The sequence below is a fragment of the Chenopodium quinoa genome, unplaced genomic scaffold, assembly GCF_001683475.1.
Source record: "Chenopodium quinoa cultivar QQ74 unplaced genomic scaffold, ASM168347v1, whole genome shotgun sequence".
NCBI lineage: Eukaryota > Viridiplantae > Streptophyta > Magnoliopsida > Caryophyllales > Amaranthaceae > Chenopodium > Chenopodium quinoa.
In genome coordinates, this window is record NW_018743850.1 from 5,325,562 (window position 1) to 5,353,158 (window position 27,597).

At 31.8% G+C, this 27,597-nt stretch overlaps 1 protein-coding gene across 1 annotated transcript; it reads right to left on the reverse strand.

The window, feature by feature from the left end:
• Positions 1-12,890: 12,890 nt before the first annotated feature.
• LOC110686065 (transcription factor BIM2-like) lies at positions 12,891-23,731 on the reverse strand. Its single transcript, XM_021862648.1, has 7 exons — positions 23,419-23,731; positions 23,090-23,174; positions 16,159-16,228; positions 15,967-16,062; positions 14,327-14,730; positions 13,638-13,767; positions 12,891-13,454 (listed from the first exon to the last, which is right to left on the reverse strand). Exons 1-7 carry the CDS (start codon positions 23,507-23,509, stop codon positions 13,356-13,358), a joined length of 975 nt encoding a protein of 324 aa, XP_021718340.1. The 5' UTR covers positions 23,510-23,731; the 3' UTR covers positions 12,891-13,355.
• Positions 23,732-27,597: the final 3,866 nt, after the last annotated feature.

A 27,597-nucleotide genomic window follows, 5' to 3' on the forward strand; every position in this document is an offset into this window, starting at 1 on the left:
GTCTGGCCTTTATAGAACCATAAATAACCCTTTTGCTTTTGTTTTCTTTATAATTTTCTAACTTATATCATAACATTAATAACCTGGCCTTTATTTTTGTTTTCATTTACATAAATTTTCACTTATATAAAAAGAACAACTCTCAATCTCTCATGACCATTGTCATTTAGTGTGAATTAATATATGTTGTAAAATGATCAACTCGGTCAAAAAGTTAAGTTATTAGCTTGAAATCCTACAAGCTAAATTTTCCACGAGGAGGAGGGACAAGAATTGAACTCATGACCTTTTCGTCACATTAACTCTTAATACCATGCGATGTCAAAGGAACAAATCAACCAAAAGGTTAACCTAATAATCGAATCTGGTTTAGTTATCAGCATTCATGCATCCATGTGACGAGTCCATGTGATATGGTGAGTGAAAGGTCAGCCCCTTTGTCCTTGTGGTAGGAATGATATATACGCACCACCTCCGTCCCATAATATAATTCCTATTTGTGTTTTTTCACGGTATTTAAGAAATAGGAGGAGAAAGCGGAAGAAGTAAATTTATAAAAGTGAAAAGTACGATTATAGACAAAAGTTAGAGAGAGAAAGTTGAAAAAAAAAATACAAAGCATGTGCAAAATTCAATGGTAATTTAGGGAGTGTAATGAATAAAGTTTGAAAAAAGAGGGTATAATGGACTTTACATACTATCCAAAAATAGAAACATGAACAATATTTTGGATCTCCAAAATAAAAAAACAAAAACTATATTATGGGACGGAGGGAGTATATTAAGTTATTAACATTGTTTGCAACAAGTCAATTACAGCCATAATGTGAGGTAGGATCAATATTATGGATGTATAAATCACGCTCTTCATTTATTGTAAGTTTCTGTATGTAATAGTTTCATAAACATAAGCATAATGCTTGTGATAATTATGCACAAGTTTGGATCGGATCAATTAAAGAAAATTTCTTTGGAGAAGCATTCAATATATTCTCTAGCTAATTATTCTTATTACACCTACATATCTATGTATGGAATATGGTAGGCAAACTACTGCTACGTATAAAAACAACGTCGGGCCACGATCTTAGCTTGATGATAAATGGTTAAATTTTTAAATAATAAGGTGATAGGAAAATCAACTTTGAATACGCATACAGGATGAGATGATAAACTTTTCCAATAATTCTTTATACCGGCTTAATTAGGGTCTGTTTGTTTCATCTTATTTTACCTTATTTTAGAAAAATAAAATGAAAAAAGTTCAAACAAAAAAATATTGTTTAAACACAAAATGTCAATCATTTCAAACAAGCTCATATAAAATTGTATAAGCTCGAATAAAATCAAATAATTTCACACTAAATAATACTTGTACAAAGTATATATAACTTTAAATAAGTTCACATAAATTCAGATAACACAATATAACTTTAAATAATATAATTTCTGACAATTTTTGATGAACCAAACAAAACGTTAATACTCTTTATATTTACTATTAGTACATCAAAAAGCTTAATCGTATACGGAGTAAGGATCCAATTAGGAGTTTCATAAAATTAAGAAGGATATATAATACTTCGTATATGTTTTTTTTTTTAATTAAAATATCACGAGTAATTTTTTTATTGGATGTGCATAATTTAATAAGTTGATTTTTCGTAGATATTTTTTTGAGCAAGAAAAATCAAAAATATTTTGTTTTTTACTTTGTAAAAATACGTACACACATTCCCATATCATCACAAAATTATGCACATAGCAATTGAGTCAAAAAAAAAATTCCACATTCATGCACATAAACATTTCTTTTTTAACACCCTTCTCATTGATAACTTAAGTACTTGTACCATTATCACATTTAAAAATATGAATTGTGAAGAGAAAGATCATTATAATCAATTGAGGGAAAGCAAAAGCTAAGTAAATATGCTCATGACTAACAAATTAAAGTAATAAGTAGTTTTCTAAATTTTGTAAAGTTAAAAGATATTGTAATTTTATTTTTGACCACCATTAATGATTTTATGTACACTCTTGACCGGTGTTTTCTTCAGAAACAAGCCAAACACAATTGTTGTATTTTGATTACTGGTCCTAATCATATTTTTCAATTGTGCTTGGTGGGCATGCATTGAGCACCACCTCAATTCATCATTTTATCCCCCTTTGTTCAATATTTAGAGAGAGAAAGAATTAAAGATAGCTTAGTAACTGACTAATTGTATATCCTAGTACTTTCTTTTCTTTTTTTTTTTTTTTTTTTTTTTTTTGACAGGTTAAACACTTGAGGAAAGTTGGGACTTAGCTTGGGAGTAGGCCGGGGGAGGTAAAGAGATTCGCATGCACCCCCAAGTATTCTCGCTTGACAAGATTCGAAGCTCTTACTAACCTCTAAGATATGAAGTCTTAGCAAGTGAATCAAACCTTGCTTGATTTGATAATCAACTAATTGACTAATTGCAATTATAAATGGGTTTTACTAAATATACTTTGTTATAAATTACTTTGACACCCACCGCCATGGTTGTTTAGTGTTTACACATATGTCCTCTTTATCTCCCTTTTTTTTTTACCGATACATCTAACTGACCACCACCACACCACCCACAACCACCTAACCACCCACATATCCAGACCATCCGTCATCTGAAAGTCACATCGCCAACACCCATAGACATTGATCACAAAAAATAATCAAAGATTTGCATCGGCATACGTGTCTAAGAGAAATGGAGCAAAAAAACGGAGGGAGTATCATGGATTTATGGGTACGTGTGTTTAATTCACCTATTTTTGCTTATCTGATTTACTTTGAACTTATTTATTTATTTATTTTGTTCACCTATTATATACTTCGTATATTATTGATAAAAGTTTCAACATTGACAAATATGCCGATTAAAATGAGACATTTTTCTTAAAACGAGTGAAAGTTATGTTTAGTCATCCACCTTATTTTTCTGATATGATTATGATTTTTTCTATATATCTGATATGAAATATGGAGTAAGTTGATTTAATAAGGTAATGAAATTAGGTGAACTAAACATAATCTAAAATTTTAAATACGAGTAATGTAAGAGATTTTTCCGAAGTACTCCCTCTATCCCATAATAATTGAGATGTTGGACATTTTTCACTATTTATATACTCCCTTAGTATTTTAATTTATTACTTGCTTTATTCTCCATGCGGCGAGTTTTAGGAGTGATAGTAGAAAATAATAAAATATGATGAAAGGGAGTTGGTTAAAGAATAAAAATTCTAAAAAAACAAAAGTGAGTATAAATGAAGAGGAGAGAGAATATAATAAATACTAAATATAATGTGAAGGGACGACCACTATTGGGAAAAAAAATAGTAAAATATTGTTAGAAGTTTTCAAAAAATGAAATGGAGCAATAATTAAATACAGCCGCAAAAGAAAACTAGAGCAAGTAATAAAATACGAAGGGAGTATTAACTTTGACTATAATTTTTTTTACTAATTAACATAATAAATAAAAACATATTTTGTCATTTGATATGCTGTTAGATAAGATTGATATAAAATTTCATAATATAACTTTTATCTTCATTAATATTTAACTAGTTTGTGGCTCGGGCGATGCCCCGAGTTTTGTTTAAATACAAAATGAAACTTTAAATTTAAATAATATTTTGAAAATATTATTTTAAATTTAAAATAAATTCAAAAAATGGAAAAAAATATATGGGAATTGAAAGAGAGATGCAGCAGTATACATGTAAATACTAATCTGTGTAATTGCTTAACTGGTTTTTAATCTAGCAAATTACTCATATCATTTATGGAATCAACAACCATTACAAATTAAATTGTAATTTATTATGTAATTACTTAGAAGGTACATTCCAGAGAAAATTAAATACGAAGGTTACACATATGAAAAGTTTTAGAGTGGTGATATATAGAGTGACACGTAAGGGTAACACATAGCAATGACATGACGCCAAATCATATTGATGCAACGGTGACACATGACATTACCACGTTGTCTCTTTGTGTTTTAATAATATTATAGATAATACTCCGATATAAAAATAAGGTTAAATTAGTGTATCAATATATGTACAAAGGTTAACTGTGTCAGTTATTATGGAGTAAAGGAGCTAAAAGACAATAAACTAATGGAGGAGGGTACAAATGTGGGTACAGCAGATTAGCAGAAGAATGAAAATAAAGAGAGCAAGTGGGAATTTTGTCGGGACGGCAGCGTTTTATGGTTGCCGACGTGGGAGGTTGTCATTTGTGGATAAGGTTTGAGTCTCCCACTTGCCTGGTCAATACCAAATCCTAGACCGCACGTGAGCTATGTCACGTGATCACATAATATTTTTATCACCCTTTTCTGTCACTGTTATCCATCCGTGTTATTCATATTCTTCCTACTTCCTCTGTCTTTTAAATGGTGTACTTGACTTGATTTATTTATCACGCTTGTTAATGTATAAATTAAACTATTTATACTATGTTAATTCTTACCGTAATAAATACAAAAAAATGTAGATATTTTAGATGATATGAATTTTGAACTAAGATTTCACGTGAATGTGTTTTTCGTTATGTATAAATTTTTATTTTTTTTTTTATTTTTTTTTTGGGGTGGGGGGCGGGGGTAAGAAGAAGGAGGCTCATTTGAGAGGGGAAGATAAGGAAAATCCCTCAAATAAATCCCATAAAATTTGATCCGTGGAAGTGATGCCATTACTTCATCAGTTCAACCTCCAAAAACCATAAAAACCATAAAAAATGAGTAAATGGATACTCCCTCCGTCCCTTATTTTTTGCCCCATTGCAAATATATAGGTCAAACTTCAAAATTTTGACCATGAATTCTCGTTAATATATAAGTGATAATACATTCAAGTGAGATTTTGTTAGAATCATCTCATAATATATGACCATAAATTCTCGTTAATATATAAGTGATATAATATTCAAGTGACATCTTGTTAGAATCATCTCATAATATATTTTATTAATATTAAGTTTTTATAATTTTTACGCGTATAGAAATGGAGATATACATGTTTGAAGACATATTTTGGAGACTATAAAAAGTCAAATAGGACAATAAATAAGGGATAGAGGGAGTAGTGCATAATACTTTGTAAGTCAAATTAGGTCTAGTGAAACATAAAGGAAAAAGGATGTTTTTTTACAAAAATTAATTAATTTTATTTCCCCTTTTTCATCTTTCACAATTCATCACCGGTTACCGGCTTAGATATTTGTGGGACATGCATGTGGTGATGGTTCTTGAACATCATTGCACGTTAACAACAATAATACTCCAATTACTTTTGGGCTTTACAAGATGCCCAACTTTTGATTGGGCCTCAAGCTATCTTAAATATTTCCTCCGTTTTTTTTTAATTTTTTTGTGGAGCTTTATACTATTCACATAATATTCTTTGACTAAATTTTGTGATTTATCCGCAAGTAAAAATATAATCATATGGAATTTGTTAGATTTCCCTCAATATGTACTTTTTAAATTTTTTTTACTAAAGTATAATTAATAAAAAATTAATCGTCTAAATAATGCATCAACAAACGTAAAATCACAAATGATGAAATTAAAAAAAAAGGAAGGAAGTTTCTTAAAAGAAATGAAGGAAGTACTTCATACTTAATTATTACTCCGTAATTATTACTGATTATGGAGGTGGACAATTATATGTTACTCCCTTCGTTTCATTTTTCAATCATTTAACTAACTTCGTGTATTTTTTTATTTTAAAGAGCTAACCCATCATTTAAAATTTCAATGCAATATAATTAGTTTGTTTTACGATTGACCGTGTAAGTAATCTTTTTATTGGTTGCTTTACATGTTTATAGAATATGCAATATTATTAGTCAATAATGCATTAGCATATTAAGAATACTCACATTATGTTAGGTTATAGAATCGATGAATCGATGACATGAAATGGATGGTGTATGTCAGTATGTAATAAAATAGTAACCAACACATATAACCTTGTACATAACTTTATAGTTGATTCATACAAAGTATTTTAGAACCTATTGCTATCCAAAAAAAAAAAAAAAAAAAAAAAACCTATTACCCCCTCCATTAAAGATCCATTTCTTCCAAATTGTTTGGTCTCTAAATAAATACTTCATTTCACATTTGAGTAAGGTCTATTCTCCATAAATTTTTTAATCACTAATAATTAACAAAAATCCCCTAACCCCATCGTATCTTTCTCTCACTTCACCTTAAAAAAATTATTTCCTCAATATTTTAATTTTATTATTATTTTTTTTTATTTTCTTTTACTATTAACTTTAACCAATTAATAATTCCCCACTACAATCCCTCTCATATATATTTATGCCTAGAGGTGTAGGATGATTTCATTTAGGGTTAAGGGAAATTGGAAACTCAATTTTAGTAACTTATTACAAAAAAATGTTACTAGATATCACCTAATTAATAATACATACCACCTAATTAATACTAATACGTACTTCAAGATGCAATTCATCCAAAGATTTTCTATTAGATTAGATAGCATAGTATAAGTGGATTTTGCAACAACTTCATTGGACAAGGGATGTATTATTGTATTATCTTGTAGTATTCTTGGAATATTTAAACATAAGTTGGAGTACATTCCCTATGCGTTTCTGCTATTTTTGATTACAAGTTCACTTACCTTTCTTTTATAGCAAATTGGTTTCTCAAATTTTGAGTTATCCACTTTACTTTTACTTTTTATAGTTATTTTGTAACAAAGTTACAAAAAGTATATATATGAAGTATTACGTTTTAGAATGGCCTTTAATAGTTAAAATAGGCATTCAAACAAAATACGAAATATTTACATATTATAAGTACATTATTAGAAAGTAAAAGTCCATATAAGTTAATGAGATACGACTCATATGCCTTGTTTTTCCCATCTTTACTAAAATAAAAAGGTTTAAGATTATCAGAAAATTAAGTTTAATGAACTTTGTTCAAGTGTAATATGGATTATATTTAATTTAATTCAAGACTTATATCTAATGTGATCCCTATTAGGGATGGCAATGGGTCCGGGCCCCTACCCAGACCCTGTCGAACCATACCCTAAATTACGGATATGGGTCTTATTTTTGTAGACCCTATGGGTACGGGTAAGGTATGGGTCTAGGCGTCATCGGGTAGGGTAAGGGTTTGGGTACAATGTTTTCAGACCCAGACCCTACCCACAGACCCTTAAGACCCATACCCTACCCAGACCCGTACATAGACCCGCATAATATATTCTTAGAAAAAGTTTCAAAATAAAATAGAAAAAAATCTTAAGGATGTTGATTTTGTAGGATGCTAATGATGAAATCGAGTATGATACGACATAGGATTATAAATAGTTGTGCACTTAATTTTACAAGACTTTAAGTTGTAATGTGCTTATGGATAGTAATAATTTGTTTATTCATCATTCTAATATATTTTTTTATTTAATTGTTTTACGATTTGTCAAATTAATTGGTCATATTCTTATGTATTAGTTTATTTGTTTTTTGCGCAATACATGCAATCGTACGATAAAAAAAAGACAATTAAAATTTGGGAAAAAAAGGTTAGCAAAGGACCCGGCCATATTGGACCCTAGACCCTACCCAAACCCTACTAGACCCATAGGGTCCAGGTAAGGGTCTTAAAACTTTAGACCCTAAAGGTCCGGGTAGGGTATGGATATGGATTGAAAAATCCGGGGATGTGTCCGGGTATCACTAGACCCTACCCATTACCATCCCTAATATTTCCTAGTGTTCGTACTTAAGGCTGTAAATAGAGACTTTTCGTAACCACACATGTTTGCAGATAACATGAAATGATTAAAAAAATAAAATGGAATGATGGCCTATCAAATGAAAATGGAAAATGGGGGAAAAAAATGAAAAATGGAAATCATAAATGTGGTGGATGAACTAAAATAGAAATGCCGTATACTATAACCACAATCTAATTAATATTATGCCATTTTTTTCTACATATCCCTAATCATACATTAATATTTCTAAATATGTTATAATAAAAATTATAAAAATATAATATTTTGAAAAATGATCACATTGAAGCAAACTCAAAATAACCAATAATAAAATATTTTTCAGTCAACAAATTTCATTACACGAACTATGGAGTATGCATTAATAGTGAATGCTTTATTATGCAGATATCTTATAGTTTATGTTTCAATAATACATCAGTCCATTTTAATTTCCTTCTGTTGAAGGTCTTCAATCAAATCTCTAAGACGGCATTAACTCCACTCGTTACAAGAGTCGTATACTACTCGTATTAAACTTCGTATTGTTTATTACTTTGTGGTCTACAAGATTGAAGATTTTGAAATCGTTCCAAAATTTTGTCTTATTTCACTACAGCAATTGTGTGTTGTATGGATTGGTAAAAATATTCTGTCATCATTGATAAAATATGATCAAGATTGTGTTATGGCATGGGAAGCTGGGAACCAATTAGAGTTGCCAAATTATGACCCAAGCCCACCCGACTAGAATATGAACCCGAAGTTAGGCCTGTTCTTTTGAGCTTGCGCTGCTGTGGTCTGGTACTCTGGTCTGGTCTGCTCTGCTCTACTCTACTATGCTCTGCTGAGTATAAATAAGCTGCTCTGCTCTGCTGACACCTCTTGCTCTACTTGCCCAGAAGCTCAAAAGAACAGGACCTTATTAAAAGAGTATCCAATCGACCTGACCCTAACAACTCAAACTTGACCAAATCATAACTACCCGATCTCGACCCGATTTGACTCATTTATCATATTTTGTTTTTTTGTTGCACTCATTTGACTCATTAATCATATTTTGTAATGATATTCTGTATCTATATTAAGCTATTTGGGATAGTTTTTTTAGCACGACCCATAATTTTACCTGAATCCAACTCGTTAACCTGAATTGACAAATCTAGAACCAACTCAACCAAGCAAAAGCAAAACAATTGGCAGGATAAAAGTAGAAATTTTCATTGAATATTTTGATTTGATTTCTATTGAAATGTTAGAAAAAAAAATGTTCCCTCCGTCTGATTTTTAAGTGAAATATTTTGACTTTTTGTCATATTCATCCGATCCACTTTGGTTAATGTTAGTGATTTATACCTAAGAAAAAAAAAATAGTATTGTAGGTACTTGTTGAAATCGTCACTATAAACCATTCAAACCTGCAATATACTAATAAATAGGAAAGAAAATATACATAAATAATAATTTCATTGATAATTTGTGGATTACAACTCTTGTAGATCTCTTAATTCCTCTCTTCAAATTAAAGGGTTAGAGTTTTGATATGTGTTTATAGTATGGCACCTTGTCGGCTTATTCCATACTCTATACCTACAATGTTTGGTAGTAGGAAAGAGATGGGGTCTTTGTGACTCATTCCATTGAGCCTCATATGGAGGAGATGGTGTATTTGTGACTTATTCCATCTGAACCTAAAAAACCATAGAAACAACCCTCTTTATATAGAGTCATAGAGTACTATACATGATAATAATCATATATTCTACGAGATTTTGATGATATTATCTTTTATTTTTTGATATTATCTCCTAATTTACATTTGACACCTAAAAATTAACAAAATTTCGATGATGTCAACAAATGCCCCCTCGAGACCTGTTGTGGAGATTTGATATCGGATGCAACTTGGTCTCGAAATTTTCTTGTAGAATTTTAAAGAAAATTTTGCATGCATTCATTGATCCCACAGATTTTGAGACTTGGAGTGCAGAGATAAAGAGCGAAAATTCACCTAGCGTGCCATTTTGTAAACCATAAAAATTGTCCCACCGAGCGTGCCATTTTGTAAACTCTTGTAGACCTCTTGATTCCTCTCTCTAAAGGGCTAGGGTTTAATATTTGTTTATAGTATGGGCCTTGTCGGCTTATTCCATACTATACCTACAGTGTTTGGTAGTAGGGAGGAGATGAGATTTGTTATATACACCCAGATGCACCATACACCCAACTAACCTAAGATTAGTTTTTGCTCTTCATTTGTGATTTAATAAAAAAACAATCATCAAATGAGAACAAAATATTCATGGGTGTACAACCGTCTTTGTGACTTATTCCATCTGAGCCTTGTATGGAGGAGATGAAGTCTTTGTGACTTATTGCCTCTTAGCCTCATGAAACCCTAAAAACGACGACCTCTTTATATAGAGAGTCGTAGAGTACAAGATAATTATAAAATAATCTGTGAGATTCTAAAGATATATATCTTATATTTTTTTTGATATTATCTCCTTATTTACATAAACAAAATTTAAACCCGTGCTATGCACGGGTTTTATTCATAGTTAAACTTAACATTTAATATTTAATCAAAATAACAAAATATTAATACATAATATTACTATTTTTTTAATCTTATACAATTAAGGTTCACACATATACAGACAAATTTTAAATCTTTCAGGCTTCCATCATCCTTTGTAAATCAATCGTTGATTGTGCTAGTTAATAAATTGCGTAATTAACCCCGCTCCTTGAATTGCAAAATTAACACTTATGAGTTATGATCGACTTCTTAATTATAATCACTATTCATCACATTCGAGAATTTCATGGTGTTCAAATTCTAAAATATGCTTCTTTACCTGCAAAAGTTTTATGTTTGTTTGTGTGGAACATTAGATTATATAGGATTGAAAAAAATATTGGATTTAAAGTGGTGATAAAGTTTATTAGATATGATAAATATTATTAATGTAGAACTTAATCTTTTAGCCGAATAAATGATAAACATTTTTTTTTTGCTGAAAAAAGAGAAAGGATATATTTTTAGTTTTAATGATTTTTCTTATTTTTTTTTTTATAATTGAATGTGATTTCATATTTATTTTATTAGTATTTTTTTTTATTTTATTTTATTGTAATCGCTTCTCATTTCATTATTTTTTTTAACTAATCCAATTTTTTTTTGTAAAAAATCAATTGAACATGAATTTCATTTTTTAAGTTTAATAGTTTTTTTGTATATATACAAAATAAAATAAATTGTTTCTTTTCTCTTATACAAAATTTTCAATTTTAAAAGATGATATTTTAGTTTTATAATAAATTTAAACCTTTAATTGTAGTCCTATATGGCGCTTTAAAATAATAATCCTACGTGGCATAATTCTATATGTAACGCTCTAAAAATACTAATCCTACATGACGCTCTAATAATTTTAAAAATTTAAAATCCCACGTGGCTCTTTAAAATCTTGGGAAAAAACTTCCCTTTATATATATTAGATTTGACACCTAAAAAAATTAACAAAATTTCGGTGTCAACATTAATCGTCTCAAAAAAATATATTCATCCGATCCTCTTTGGTAAATGTTAGTGATTTTCACATGATATACGTGTTCAGGAATAACATTTCACTTATAAAAAAAAAAGAAAAAAAAGAGTGAGTAATAATATATACAATAGAGTCATGAGTTGATAATTATTGAGAATGTAATTGAATTATGAAACCCATGGGCTAGAAAAAAGTGTATCACATTAGATTAATTGCAAATATTTGAGAATGACTTGATCCAAAAAGTTTCTAATTGACTAGTATTGCGTTGAATAAAATAATTTGTGATCTAAATATGACCCAAATCAAAGTGACTACAAGTTGAAGGGCTATAAAGGGAAATAATTTAAGCACACTAAATATTGATTTTGACTCACCTCCATGTGAGAACAACATTGAAACCGTGTTCTCGCAATGAGTGTGCCAAAATCAATATTATGTATGTCTAAATCAGTTTCCAACAATAAAGTATCTAAGTTTTAACTTGTTTGAAACAATATTACCTTGTTACGAGTAGGAAAAAATTTGTACAAAATGTTTTATGCATAATACAATCGTACATTAAATTTGATTGATATTAAATGTACGAGTACTTACCAAGCCTAAATAGTACTCGTACCAATTCCTTAAGCCAAAAAAAATAAAAATAAAAATAAAGAATCGAGTTGATTGATTAAGAGAAATTCAGTGTACCAAGACAATGAGTTAAAAGGCACAAATCTTATGGAATCGATCATTTCCTACCACGTCATAGGTTAGTTGAATTCTTCAAGTAGAAAATTTAAGGTTATTGTTCCTGAAATTAATTCAATAGAAATTTTTTTTATTGGGATTTGTACAATATGTGATAGCGAAATATAAATAGAGTGGAAAATATAATGGAGTAATAATAAAAGAATGAATAAAACCATAGTGTAAGGACATATTCATAGCTACATTGGCTACATACAATGCCAAAGTCAATATTGTCAGACACCCATTCCCGTGGGCGAGGCCGGTTAAGCCGCAGGCAGATTGGCCGGCGCCATGCCTCCTGTTTTTCATTTTTTTTTTCGATTGTGGATATGACTCGTTTTAGTTGGTTAAAATCTCGAAGTCTATGTTTGGTTGAATTCAATCTATTTTAAGGACTTCGTTTACAATATGTTTTTTTTAACCGTATTATGTGATTTTTCTGTAAATCAGCCTAATAAATTTGAATTTTCTGTAATTGGCTATATCAATTGAGACGGGACTTGTGGAACCAAAAATCTATATATCGTTGCATCATTAACCATCTAGCTAGTGAGTACTTGAGTTGATAATTAGCTGCCAAAACAATGTGACTTTAGGGATGAAGGGAGTACTATATCGCCTTTTGTTTAGGTTTTTTAGTTTTTTGTTTGATATTATCTAAAAGTAACTTATTTTCTCCGAAATAAGTCACAAACGGAACAATACTTATCAGTTATCACCCTCAATCCCTCATACTTAAGTACTTAACATGAAGGAGGTGACTGGAATGAACGAAAACTGAAATGTCAAAGAGTGTTTGAATAAGCACACTAAAAACAGTAGCAAATCCTCACTCAAGCAGAATTAATAATAAGAAAAACCAAAACAAAGAGTTGCAGAAATATGGCCAATATTCAACATTTCTGACAAATCAACTTCTGTCTGATTTCATATTTGCTCTCTCCATAACAAATTAGGAGTTGAGACAAATAATGAAAATGATCATACCCAGAGGCTAACTAAAATTTATGTATATTAATTACAGCCAATCACACTAAATGGTTTCAAGAATCTACATGTCTTCCTCAAGAGAATCAAATCTTAACCTTGTCCAAGCTGTGGTAAAACAACTTCCTTCTATATAATACTCCGACAATCGGTAACAGAAAACACCGACAACAGGTACAGCATATACAAATAGATGAATTTTGTGTGAGGGGCAAGGAAGGAATGACCGAATAGATCTTGAGGGAAAGAACACCTAAATTGCAACATATCATAGACATATTATGACTTCAATTTCTTTTGGGGTTGCTCCAAGTTCTCCCTACTTTCGCCCCCAGCATGTCCCATGTTAAGATCATGGGAAACTGAATTCTCCAAATCCTGGCCCCAAAGCAGAAAATTACAACAATTAAGCAAAACTATTAGATCAAGCATACCTTGATTATCTATATCTATGAAGATACACTGTACTTTTGTGATTTAATAATCTCTTCTGATCTAAAAGAAAATATGCATCCCTCAAAGTTTTGACCAAGTATATAGAGTAGATGAGGCTCAAAATACCTTAGCACCAGATAATCCGGGAGCTTGACTCTCGTTAGCTCGCTTCCCAAGATCAATTCGTATGGAAATGTTAGCCTGAGACAGATCTACTCCTGAACTTTGCAGTGCCTGTGTTAATGTCATCAACAATCTGTACCAATGCACACCCCTTTGTTAGCAGCTAAATCCCTTCATTCACTTTAATACTTTTTATCTCACAGAAACGGAAGGAAAACATTCTAACAAATGCTACGGTCATGATCACAATTCAAGATAGAAAAGTAAATGAAGATTACATATGTACAGGTTGATGACTAGGGGCAACTTCTTCCGTTTAGTTTACTTTTCAACCCATTCTAAATAGAAAACTTTTTGTGATTAAAACGAAAGCTATTCAGCATCTTAGGGCGCAAAAAAGGCAAAATTAAACAATGCAAGAAAAGCAATATAAAAGTGAAGAACATATGGAAAAAGGCTTGGGACTAGAGGGAGGAAGGTGGTCAGCAAGATCAGTTGAAAAAGCAACTAAAACGACGAGTAGACAGAAACCCCTAACCACACACACTAGGTGATGAGCAACAATTATCAAAGATATAAGCCACTGGGGCTCAATTTCCTGAACATCCTCAAGACCCTAATTAGAAATATCAGAATCCATAAATGATGTCTCTTTTTTGTAAAGGTAACTTGATTAGTCTTGTAGTACATACCCATGAGAATAAGAATTTGAGATATTAATAGTGCCTCCTTCGATTGTATACTCCCCCTGTTCATCACAGTTATTGGGACAGGGGGCTGGTAGCCCATCGGAAGCTGGCCTTTGGGAAAGATGGGAATCATCCCCATCACTTTGAACAACAGTTGGCATGTGCAATGGAAAAGATGTGGGCATAGGTGCAGTCTTTTCAACCAACTCAGACTGCTGATCCAAAGCTCTATAGGCTTCATGGCCAGAATCTGCATCCACTGGATTCTGGGCATTGGCAGTCATGCTAGAATTTGAGTTTAAACTTCTCTCATCAAAATTCCCTGAAAATGTTGATGCAGAGCCAGGACCATTCTTTACGGCTTGAGGATGCCCAAGAAAACTCTGAACTCGCCAATGACTGTGTCTCTGTTTCAAGATAAAACTTTCCATAAGTTACATAAGAACAAAAAGGTCAATATCTAACCTATATCTATCACTTACATAGAATAATAACAATTATCATTGCATAAAATATGAACAAAATCATCATGACTCTACAGCTCTACTTGATAATTGTTACACTTAATCTTGAAAAAAATATGGTTTGATAGTTTTAACATTTAAGATTTAAAAATCCATTACACATCTCGAAAATGCTAGATATGTTCCAGGCTTCTAGCAATGGTCAGGGTTGAATGTTTGAACCAAAAATAAATAAATAAAATAAGGAAAATGCTATATGTAGCCCTAAGGACTATGTATTAGAAGCTAAAAGAGGAAAGTATTAATGAAAAATATTCATTAATCACACTGATTTGGGCGTGATTTTGTCATGCATTCCTAAACTTATACCAAAAAAGGAAAGATTGATGCGTGGATATAGCATTACCCATAAAATAAATTAAAAGATTGATGGGTGGATCCGTGGATGTGATGTAGCACTCATTAGTCATTTTCCATGTGAATCACCGATACAACAAGGAATTCAAGCATGACATTACTCAATGCATATAAGCGGCAGATCCCCAGCTAGGAATCGAGAAAGATCCAACATCCTACCAGAAAAAGGCACACTAAATACTACTGTATGTATTTACAGATGCATTTGTTACCATTGGTCCCTTGTTTGAATTGACTGGGATCTATTCGTAATATTTAATGACCGGAAGAACATCTTGGCATACTTTAAACGATTCAACCAAAATCAATAATGCATCTCAAATATCTTAAACTTCCTGTAATAGTTGCCCATTTGGACCATCAACACTTGCTAATGCCCTACTTTGCCCTTAATATCTTTAATAAAATTTCAATAAAAACCATAAAAAACATATTTTTACAACATATATTGTGATTAACCCAACATCAACTATAATAATAATATTTATTGCTACATATTAGTAATTATACATGGTCAAAATTGATACGGGAATAGCGTAAAAAGTCAATATGATGCAACTATTGTGAAATGGAGGTAGATAACATTCATACGCAATAAGATTGCAACAAAATGATATGTTCTTAATGATGGAAAATTTTAAAGCTATCAGTAGTATTAGAAATACATGTTCCACTAATGTAAGTTTGAAGTAACAAAGCTTCATAGTTATAGAATGGATCATAAAAATGGACATAAAACAAATAAATGGTACTAAACCCTACCCAAGGCATCAGTTTTGTGGGTTCTGTGCTCCACCCTTGATATGGCCCCTCGTACTTCTGCACTTTTTCTTGCAAGAGTTGAACATATTCAATTACCTGAAGGTTTTTTGAAGACAAATAGAAAAGCAAAGGTCACAAATGCAGGATTACTTTTTAGTAAGAAAGCACAAATTGATGAATTAAATCCTGTACCTCCAATAAAAATGATGCAGTATCTCTTTTCTGATCACCATGAGGTATCAAATCTCTTAATATCTGAAATCTGTAAGTGACAATATCACATTGCATTAGTTTCTTGATGAACTCAACCTATGACATAATAATACAAACTTAAAAAATCAATTAAAGTATTATCCTAAAATTTTGCATGTAATGCATAATGACCAACTTCATTTGGCATAATTTTGTGATAGCACCGAGCACAGAAGTTGACAAAACAGTGGTAGTATATGCAGTAACTATACTGCTATCAAATGTTAGTTACACTAGGATTATAAATAATTTCTTTTCTCCTTTAACTAGCCCTTAACTCATTACACTTACATACAAAACCAGCAGCACCAATAGAAGAGCACCAGGTTTAGTAGAGCTGAAATCCAGCCCCATACTTCCAGCTTTGTATGAGCATTTTTTTAAGTTAACAAATCTGCTATATGCCAACAAGTTCATAAGCATATGAAAACCAAAATTTAAAATTTAAACAAAACATAAAACTTCATCTGTTCAATTTAGAGAGCATACTAATCCAACAAAATCACAGTATATGCCAATCTAGTATTGGTTAGATGGGATTATGATGGAATTCGAGAATATACAATATAACTCCCAAGCCAGACAGAGCTCTCAGATCAGCCTTGCAATACTGTACAATAATAACGATGACTTTTATACATAAGTAACATAGTAGCAATATGAGACATCATAGGAGATCCTTTGTGTGCAATTTAGAACAAGAAAAGCAACCAAAACTATACAATGCAGAAATTTCACACCATTTAAAAACTCATTAGCATTGTTCTCTTGTATGCAAAGGTTCAAAGATTAAATAAAAGGCTCCTTGGTATAAACAACATGCTTATATCACTCCTATAAGCTCCAGAAATGGCTGCCAGAGTGAGTACTGTGTGTCCTGCCTCTTCAACTGAGCCAAAATTAACAACCTTTTTCTGACATGAAAACATCTGATCAGAGACAGGATAACCGTACTTGTCAACAAAAGAAAGAATAGGTAACTTTTAAATTCTTAGCTTGTTTCTTTCCCTGTTCCTCAATACCCATTAACCTTTTCTTTAATCACCAGGACTTCACCATTAATCATTTCCTAAAATATTCCCACTTATAGTTTCTACCACGTTGGATTAAATTGTCTTTTATATAACCACTTAACTAGTTTTGAGCTTTTGACAGAAGTAAAAAGGTATAGGTTTCAAGTGCAGACACGCCCGTAAAAACTCAAATAGCTTGCTCCTTACTTATCTTCTCCTTTAGATTAATTTATCAGAAAACACCACACCTGGGGTTCATTTTCAGTGAGGTTCCTAAGCAAAATCCTTAAAAGAAAATTCTCAGAAAAAACTCAAAATTGGCCTTTCTTATACTCAGAAAAAATTTGCTAAGACATCCGTCATTAACTCAAATTAGGAGAACTTTTGTAAAAATATAAATAGCTATCCCCCCTCCCCCCTCTCTCTTCCCCATTTTTGTCCATAAATGTCAATTAAACCTTACAATATTTGTTTATGAAGGGAATTGGGGGGATTCTTTGCTGTTTAAACTACAGTGAGCATCTTCTAATACAAGTAAAATAATTGTAATCAAACTTTAACAAATGCTGATGAAAAGTGTTAGCGATCTATGAATTTAAAGAACCTCTTTCGGGTGTTCCAAAATCATTTACAGTAAAGGGTGTCACTGGGATTCGGTGTCTCACTTAAAGGAGTTTTCTTGAATATCCTTTCTTTTCGTCTAGGAAATCCAAGATCTACCCCAAACTAGGAGTTTCAGCAATTACACATAACTGCAGTCTGCAATTCCACCTCCTTTCTCAAAAAATTGTTACAGATCCCTATTGTGGAAAGTAATTGCTACTACCCATTTTTGGTATAATGTTCTCACTATCCCATTCCTCATCAAGTGCTCCCTCTTATCTCTCTCCTATTCCTTAATGCGTGTCCCACCGAATATGTAGCAATCGTATTTTAGGGAAATGTAACACTTTTGAGCAAATATTCCACCAAACATCTCTCTCCTATTCCTATTCCAGAACTATTGCGAAAGAACTTTTGAGCTTCAGTAATTCTTTGGCAATAAGCATATATTAGGCTTTGTTTTAGTCATCTAGTTTGATTGGTGCATCATGCAAGATTTATTAGGGTAAAGCTTTCAAGCACATGCTTCCGGAAAGTTTTCACTTCTTAGCTAAATCCTCAGCTTTAGAAAGTTTCATAGTGCATCCAAAGGCATTAGAGGACACTGGACAGGTGAGCTCCCTATAATATGTTCTTTTCATCTTTTAAATATATAATATAAACCACAGCCTCTTTGCCCAATGTTCTATAAGGATTCCTCATTTTCATTATAATATCTCTTGTTCAAATTGAAAGGTTAATCCCCCTTCCCCCCCCCCCCCGAGAGAGAGAGAGAGAACTCCCACATGTTTGCCTACACAACTTTTTCACTGATTAAAAGAAGGGAAAGTTTTGCTCCCTATACTATTTCTTTTACGGGAGGTTTCGGAGAAATCAAATGAATTCCATTGAGTATGATAGAATAACAAGTATATAGGAAAGAAATTTCAATAGAAAAGCATCAATAGAATTAATTGAAAAGCTACAAACAAAGGTGTTTGTATTGCAGTGATCCAATATAGTGGTAATCCAAGCTAAAGAAGACAGTGGTAGTCCAGATGAGAGGCTGTGATAAGGTCCATCTGTGGTAGTGGTGGAAGTTCTTTCAATTTTTTTTGGATTGGGCAGAGGTTTTGGTAGCAGGTAAGGGAAACAGCAAAAATTATTCCTTTAGTTAATCCAAGCATGATAAAAGTATAATACTTCCCTTGACCAAACAATTCTTTAAATTTTCCTTTCTTGATTCATTTTTATTCCTTTTACGTAAACAACTGGCATCTAAGTGACTCCAGAATTATCTTGCTCAGTTATTACTTCCCCTGACAACATATCCTAAGACATATTCAAAATCTAGACCAATTTGAATGTATAAATTCTTCATTAGAAGTTAATATAGAGTTGCTCTTATATCCAATACACAATGATGCAGCTTTCACACCCTCTTTGTAAGCCTCTGATATATTATGTTTGGGTTACAAAATCTCCAATTTTACAAGTTCAGCAAATTTAACACAAGAAGAGGGCATGGGCACAAAGGTCAAATCTGGATCAAGAGTGGAAGAAGGCATTATAAAGAGCAAGTGATACAGGACAATAGGAGAACCATCCCCGAAAGCTAGCACAAGGGGATGAGAGCCCATTGTCCTATATAAACCCCACATTAACCCCCCATATGACCAATGTTGCGATGGACCGTAACAGCAAGCCCTCATATGAATGCCCCTTAATATGGTATACCAATTAGTTTATAAGTAGCGCATATTCTTGGGTGGTTTTTAGTAGGATAATCCCAAAGTTTTTTCTTATTTTAAATTCCGATTTGACTTTGTGCAATATTTACATATCTTACTTTGACCATATTTTTTTTAGGATTTTTTAACATGAGTGGACAAACCTTTACCCGATTCTCCAAGAATGGACTGACCTTTAAATCTTCCCATTTTGGATAGAATTTTGCATTTTTTCTCCCAAAATGGACCAAACAGGTCACCCAACCTGTTATATCAGGTAAAACGCCACTTGTCATTTTATCATCGGTTAAGTTTTTTTTTTATTTATTTTTTTTTATTTTAAATTTCCCTTTCCTCCTGATCCCTTTTCCCTTTCCCTTTCCTTCCTCCCTCCATTAATTCCGACCAAGCTACCACCCCCTCCACTACCATCTCCTCCCCTCGAACCAGCCTACCCCACCCCAAAATGCACTATCAGCCCTCCCCTAACCAGAAACGACCCACCCCAACCTTCCACTAGCCCCTTAAACGCATTGAAATGGGGGATGAGGGGCGATTTTCGGCGGTGGAGGGGGGGTTAGGTAAGGTGGGCGGTTTTGTGGCTGGGGAAGGGAGAGATGTTTGGGGGTGGGTGTTAGAGAAGGGGCGGTGGGCTGGTGGTTGGGGAAGGAGAGGGGTGACTGACGGTTAGGGAAGTAGAAGGGGGCTGATACTGTTGTCGTTGGTGTTTGGGGCTGAGCAGGGAGTTGCGTGGGTGGTTTAATTGGTGGTTGATTGAGGGTTGTGTTGGGGATTGAGGGAGCAGGGGAGATTGAGGGGTGAGAGGCTGCCATTGAAATTAAAAAAATAAAAAAAATAAATTTGGAGAGGAGAGATGAAGCTTGAGTTGGTTCATCCATGGCAAATGAGAGGGAGGAAGGTGATGGAGGAATGAGTGAGGGGATGGTCGGAAAGGGAGGAGAGGTGGAGAAGGGGGTGGCTGGCAATGGGGTGAGGGGATGTTTTTTTTTTTTAAAAAAAATTATTTTGTTAATTTAAAAAAGTTTTAATTAAAAAAAAAAAGATAATTAAAGAAAAATGACCGGTTGTACAGGTCACCGGTTATTTGGGTTCATTTTGGGAGAAAAATGTTAAACTTGTGTCTAATATGGGCAGATTTAAAGGTTAGTCCAATATGGGAGAATCGGCCAAAGGTTTGTCTGTTTATGTTAAAAAATCCTTTTTTTTATACTCTACCTTGTCAATGAATTAAAGTGCCATTTTCTCAATGCTCACTTATTTAGGAGGTAAATAAAAATAAATATATATGGTAGGGTTTGGTTGATTATAGTGAATAGAATAAGAGGACAGCGGATGAACCAAGATTTATCACCGGTGATCGTTAACAAGGATCCTCTCCTTCCAATCCCTCTCTATCAAGTGTTATATGCTCTTGTGTACCTACTTTCTTCATATAATTTTTAACTTCTTCTACCCATGTCATTTTTGTCCTCTATCGAGTTCTTCTAAAATTCCCATGATCTCTCTTCACTTTCCTTACAGGTGCTTCTTCTGGCTGCTACACATGCCATAATTTTAAAGTGTCCAACAATCAATTTTCATGTAGGTCTGGAAGGACTAAAAAAAAAAAGTTAATAATATTTCCAAAATTGCCCTTCATCACCCCTCTCTCCCCAAGAAAAGAGTGAAGTATACATTCCTCCTCTTGAACAAAACCAATGTGGGAAAGCCCTTGTCCTTGCTTTTGTTTTCTTTGATGGTTTAACTTTTATAGCCAAGGTTCTTTAGACTTATCCCTTGATATGATTCAATCAAAATATCAAATTCTTCTCTGGGTTAGTTTTTTCCCTTTCATTTCTTTGATCTTCTTTTTATCCCACTCATAGCTTTTAATCACCAGTAAACTGTTAAGAACAAAGTCTAACAAAAGCAATTGATGTTTGTAGAGCTGAGCAATCCTAAGCAAACCAGCCCTCTCATTTAATAAATCTTTTTTCCAGTAGTCTCATATTAATGTTGAATAGATCTATCAAACAACGGCATACCGTAAATTTAGTTTGGGTTGTGAAGCTGTTAGGTCATTTAATTTTCCCAATGGAACATGTTGATTTTGAACCAGATGTCTTATTTTTATCTCAGGGTCAATTAGGGTCCATCACAAGTTCGCAACATACTAATAGTTCTCTGCTTAAGATTGTTAAATTTTGAACTAGTTTGAAAGTTACAAAAAAAAACTTAGCTATAGTATATTATTTCTATTAACTACACTTTTCGCAATATGTCTGGGTCATCAGAAACCTTATAAGTTGCTTCCATGAATATTCAATGTACCAAAATATGAAAGTACAGCACAAAATGGTTGGGCTTGCATGCTAATTTTCAGATCATTCAAGTCTTGTAAACTTAGTCTACAAGTCAGTAAACTATATCAAAACCCCATTTTTTCAGGTTGGTCTGAGGCTGCCTTTTGGGTTAACCTTTTTCCAGATCAAATCTTTTGTACTCCAAAGAATCCATCTACCTTAGACAAAGCTCGAAGAGGTTTACCGTCATTCTCACATATTTGACCATAGTCCAAGAATCTATTAAGCACTCTAAACTTCACTTCGAAACTGTTATTTCACATTATTCACTCCAAACTCCGTGTTGAAATACCCTAATTAAGCAGTTGATCAACTCCAATAGTTTAAGGCCTACAAGAACTATTCAAAAGGTGAGGAGAGCTACACAATGGTTCGTACATTCAACATGGCTACTCTTTAACAGCTAAAACCAGCAATGGAGCATCCTACAACTACGACTCCTGAAGCATATTCAATTGAAGTAAGAAACACCAGAAGCACATATGGATTAACAGTATCAGGAGACAAGCAGATATTTGATCTGCTGTCCTCACCTTCAAATTTTCTTTTTTCAGCCAAAATATTAACACACCGAAAATGATCGTCAAACATAGCAAATAATAAGAAAACATAAAAAGAACTCTATATACAATTCGTAAAGACGAATATTTATCACAAAAGTAAAGAATGAAGTTTATTGTTCCTTCCCAGCACAGGCAAATAGAAGATAAATTAGCCCTTATTGAAGTTCATCACCAAACCTAAGCCAAAAATATGATCCAAACGAACGAAAGTATTTATAACTCGATGTATCCAATCATATCCGATCATTAACAAGCCGCCTCAAACCAAAAGCAACATGTAATCAAATACACACCTACATTAATCTCCTTATGAAGAATGCTAAAAATCCAAACTAACATGTAACCGAACGATGAACAAGATTGCCACCTCAAAACACACAGACGCCTAAAGTTCACATATCAACAAATTACATACCAATATCCAATTTTCTACCCTATAACAATCCTTTACTAATTCATACTCCAAAAGTACTTAAAGGGCAGAATTAAAAGACTTTTTATTACTCCAAAAGCATTTACAGTATCAGTGTATCACCCTAAATTAATGAAAAAATATATTTTTTTAAATCTTGCTAAGATAAAGCAAGAGTAATTAAAGAGCAGAATTAGAAGAAACCTGCCTCTCATTAATCTTGCTCCTACGCCGCTGCTCAGTGACTGAGTGCTTCGAACGCATTGCACTTGCCTTATCATTGTTCTTTGAATCTAATTCCATAATAAACAATCAAATTTAAGCTAAAAAAAACAAAATTAAGCTAAAAAGAATCAAATTCACACAATAACTAAAATTAAGCTCAGTAACAAAATATTCAAATTCAGAAATTAAACTCCCCCCTAAACTTAACCTAAAGATTACAAGTTTCACCAACTTCTACAAAATTCTGAAATGGGTATTTTAAAAAAATTAAAATTAAACAAATTACCAAAAAAATTTGAAGAAATCGATCACCTTTGTTAGAGGAAGAGGCCTCTTTTTTAGAAGAGAAATCTTCATCATATTCTTCATCATCTTCAGGAGAATTGCCTTTACTTGATTTCATAACTTAATATAATTGTTAAAAACTAAAAATTATAGCAGAAAATTGAGAATTAGAGAAAAGGATTAAGTGGGTAAAGATCTGTTGGATGAAAAATAGTTGAAAAGCTAAGAGAACGGGGTTGGATGGGTGGCAGAGGAGAGAGAAAGAGGGAAAGTACGACGGCATAACCATGAATTTGGGAAATTTTATTTTGGTGCTCTTTTATTGGTTTAGATTTTAGACCGTGTTTGAACCGGCTTCTAATTTTTGCTGTCGGTAATAAGGGAGTATCGTATACGGGGTGCTGAACTAGATGGAAGTCCGTACGATGCACGATTTTTCATCTATTTTTAATTATTTGATTAATTGTATTTAATAATTTCAGACAACAAAAGTTTAATATTTTTTTTACTATAATTTATAATGAATTTATTAAATATAAATAAATTGTAAATATGATATTTTTTCCGTTATATAAAATCTTTAATGTGAAATGATAAATTTTAATAATTTAAATCCTAAATCATTATTCATTGTTTTACCATATCTTTTATTTCAATAGAATCACCAACCAAGTCCACAACCAACCTACTACATCAATGGATAAAAATGTTATTCAAACTGAAATTGATATAAATTAAATCGTTACATTTATATAAAATAAATCAATATATTTACCAATAAATGAAAAATTGTTGCGATATAAAATCAAATCTATGCATTGAAATTTTTTCATCATCTCTAAAAATAACCAAAGCCATCTATATATTAAGTATACAACATCTAATCGTATGTCATTACATAAACAAATAATTGTTAAGTTTCCTAAATAAATACAATGTAACTAATAATAACAAATATAAATTTAAACATAAGATTTTAAAAATTACCCGGACATTGATGACCTAAAATTCGCTTGATGGGATATTGTATTGATACGAAATTTTATTTGTGTCGTATGATGTGTTAGATCTGCATGTAAAAAATCATTTAGTAAATAAAACATAAACATATAATCGTCGAGTATCCCAAATTAGTACAATGTAAGTAATAATTAAAAATACTAATTTAAATATAGGATTTTAAAAATGAAGCTAAAAATTACCCGACCATTGATGACCAAAAATTAACACAAAATTACTAACACAAAATTCGCTTGATGGGGTTTTTTATTGATACAAAATTTTGTTTGTGTCGTATGATGTGTCAATTTATAATGGTAGGTATCACAAATTTTAATTTAATTATAATTAACGAACAATTGAATTTCTTATCATAAAAACTATCAAAATTTATCTTATATGATAGGTTTCAAACTTAATTATAAACGTTTATCATTTAAATATTTTTTAGTATATTTTTTTTGGATTTCTTATACTCGTAGTATTGAATTAATAAATTTATTTTTTCCTATATTTTTACTTTATTTTTTTTCATTAAAATAATTTAATTCGTGGATGATAATCTACGTGGCATTAAAATTTTAGATATATCAAATCTAAATAGTTACTTTTATCTAGGTGGCGATGCATGCTTTTTTTTTTCATACATAAATCTCAAGAAAAGACATTTTCCTATAGACTCTAAGTTTATATATATATATATATATATATATATATATATATATATATATATATATATATATATAATTATTTGATTTATTTTACTATTTAATAATTCTACACGAAAAAACACATAATAATTTAATTAAAGTGTTATTGCCTATTACAAAATTATAATTTTAATTTTTTTAATGTAATTTATCATGCGACTTTATTTATTGTTGTTTTGTATTTTATTCGTTGTTGTTAGTTATATGACAACTGAATTTAATAATATGAATAAATTGTAAATAAGATATCTAAAAAAAATGTAAATATGATATTTTATCGATTACATATTAGGTTAAAATCTTTAATGTGAAAAGATAATTTTTTTTTTCATTTTTTGAATAATTTAAATCCTAAATCATTATTAGTTGTTTTTTAAAAAATAGAAATAATAAAATATAATAAAAACATGTATACTATTTATCTTCTATTTCAATAGAATCACCTACTTCGTTCACACCCATATCTCTTCTAATAAAAGTGGATAAATAAAACATGTTAGGAAAAAAAAAATATATAAAATTAACCGTTATAGTCTTATAAAATAAATCAATATATTTACCAGGAAGTGAAAAATTGTTGTGAAATTGATCTAGAAATTGATCTAAAAATTGTAATTGTACAAAATCAAATCTATGCATTGGAATTTTTTCATCGTCCCTAATCGCCCGAACAATAGTATTTTGGAAAATTGAATCATTATTTTGTTGTCACTGACAATGCGTGCAATATTGCTTCTTATTTGTAACGAATGAAAATTAATTGAGTAAACTTTTCTTTCAATTAATTTTGGACGAAATGTATAAAGTTGGCTTTAATTGAGGTATGAACGTAATCAAAATTAAGTTAATTTGATGACTTGATTAAGCTACCTAAATCACAAAAAAATTGTTCTAATCATAAAATTAATTAATATAAACTACAGAGGTTTATAAAAAAAATTAATAAATGTAAACAATTTATAAAGATATAATACCTTCTCATCCAATATGACCATGAGGCGAGAAACTCGTACTTTGATTATTTTTGCTCGAATCAAATTCTTCGATTAAATCAGATCTGCTTGTAAAAACAAAATTTAGTAAACAAAATATAAACATATAATCGTTAAGTATTCCAATTAAACACAATGTAAGCAATAATCACAAATATACATTTAAACATGGATTTTAAAAATTAAGCTAAGAATTACTCGGCCATTGATGACTAAAATTGACACAAAATTCGCTTGATTTGGTTTTGTATTGATACGAAATTTTGTTGGTGTTGTAGGATGCGTCAATTTATAATGGTGTGCATCACAAATTTTAATTTATTTATTATTAAGAAATAATTTTTATTTCTTATCATAAACACTATCAAGGTTTATCTTAGATATATAAATCCTATATCTAAAGATGATTTTTTAAAAATAATTTTTAGTTTTTTAAATAATTAAATCCTAATAAATCACTATTCGTTGTTTTAACTACGTGGCAAAATTCTTAAATCTCATTCGTCACTTTTTCTTAGGTGGCGAGTGAATTTTTTAATTCTAAAATAAAATACAAATCTAATTTTTAATTGGTCGAAATAATACTTTTGCTTATGTGTCGCGCCGAATGCTCTCGAAAAATGCCTACTTTATTTATATATATTAGATTTTTACATTAATAATATCTAATTAAAGATATTAATGGTAAGATGATAATCAAAATTGTTTAATTTTCTACAATACGATGATAAGTAATAGTATTTGTACTTTCATACTACAGAAGCTTTATAATTTTTAAAGCAACTTAACAAATCCACCAAAGCTCTTCACGCGCTTAGAGAATGCGCCTACTCCGGCCAATTCCCAAATTCCACCAAACCGAGCCCCTAGTTTTGCATACTGCTTTTCTCAAACAGCAGCATTCGACGGGCGCTGGCGATCTGAGAGGGTTGGCTTGCTCCTCGATCGCCGGCGAACCACCCAGGTTACCGTTGGCTGTCGATTTTGAGCGACCGAACCTAATCTTTCCCCACTCATTTCGCGGCTGGTTCTGCTTCGTGGTATCCGCGTGGTGAGCTCTTGGGGAGGTTCCAAGTTTGTTTTGACGCAGCAACCTTCAGTCCGAGGAAGCGCGTCACTGGTGAAGGGGAACCGATCGACGGCCGTTTTGCCACCTTCAACCTCTTACCGTCGTTTTACTGCTTGACCGGCTTTTCATATAATAATAATTGTTTCGGGTGAAAACAATGGGACCTTGCCGAAGGTCCGATGAAACGGAGAAGACTAGGTTCGGTCCAAGTAATGTTGGGCCGAAGGTTTCCTGCACAGTAAACACACGTAAACTAGCCTCGGGGGTGTTGCCGAGGAAGGCCCCTCCGATGCTAAAGTCAGTACAATGTGTTGAAAGAGAAGACTATGCAAGAGAATTAGTTGCTTGAGGCTTTGCTTGAATTAATGAGAATCTATGTAAAAATGTAATATTGATGGCTTTTATACCTCTTCATACATGGAGAAGTTGGGCCTTA

Excerpts from the sequence above, each read along its gene's own strand:
- LOC110686065 (XM_021862648.1), bottom strand. The coding sequence starts at position 23,509 with ATGAAATCAAGTAAAGGCAATTCTCCTGAAGATGATGAAGAATATGAT. Across the intron at positions 14,731-15,966 it reads CCACAAAACTGATGCCTTGG|AGACACAGTCATTGGCGAGT; the intron begins GTAGGGTTTAGT and ends ATCTTGAAACAG. Across the intron at positions 13,768-14,326 it reads TCAAATTCTTATTCTCATGG|ATTGTTGATGACATTAACAC; the intron begins GTATGTACTACA and ends GCATTGGTACAG.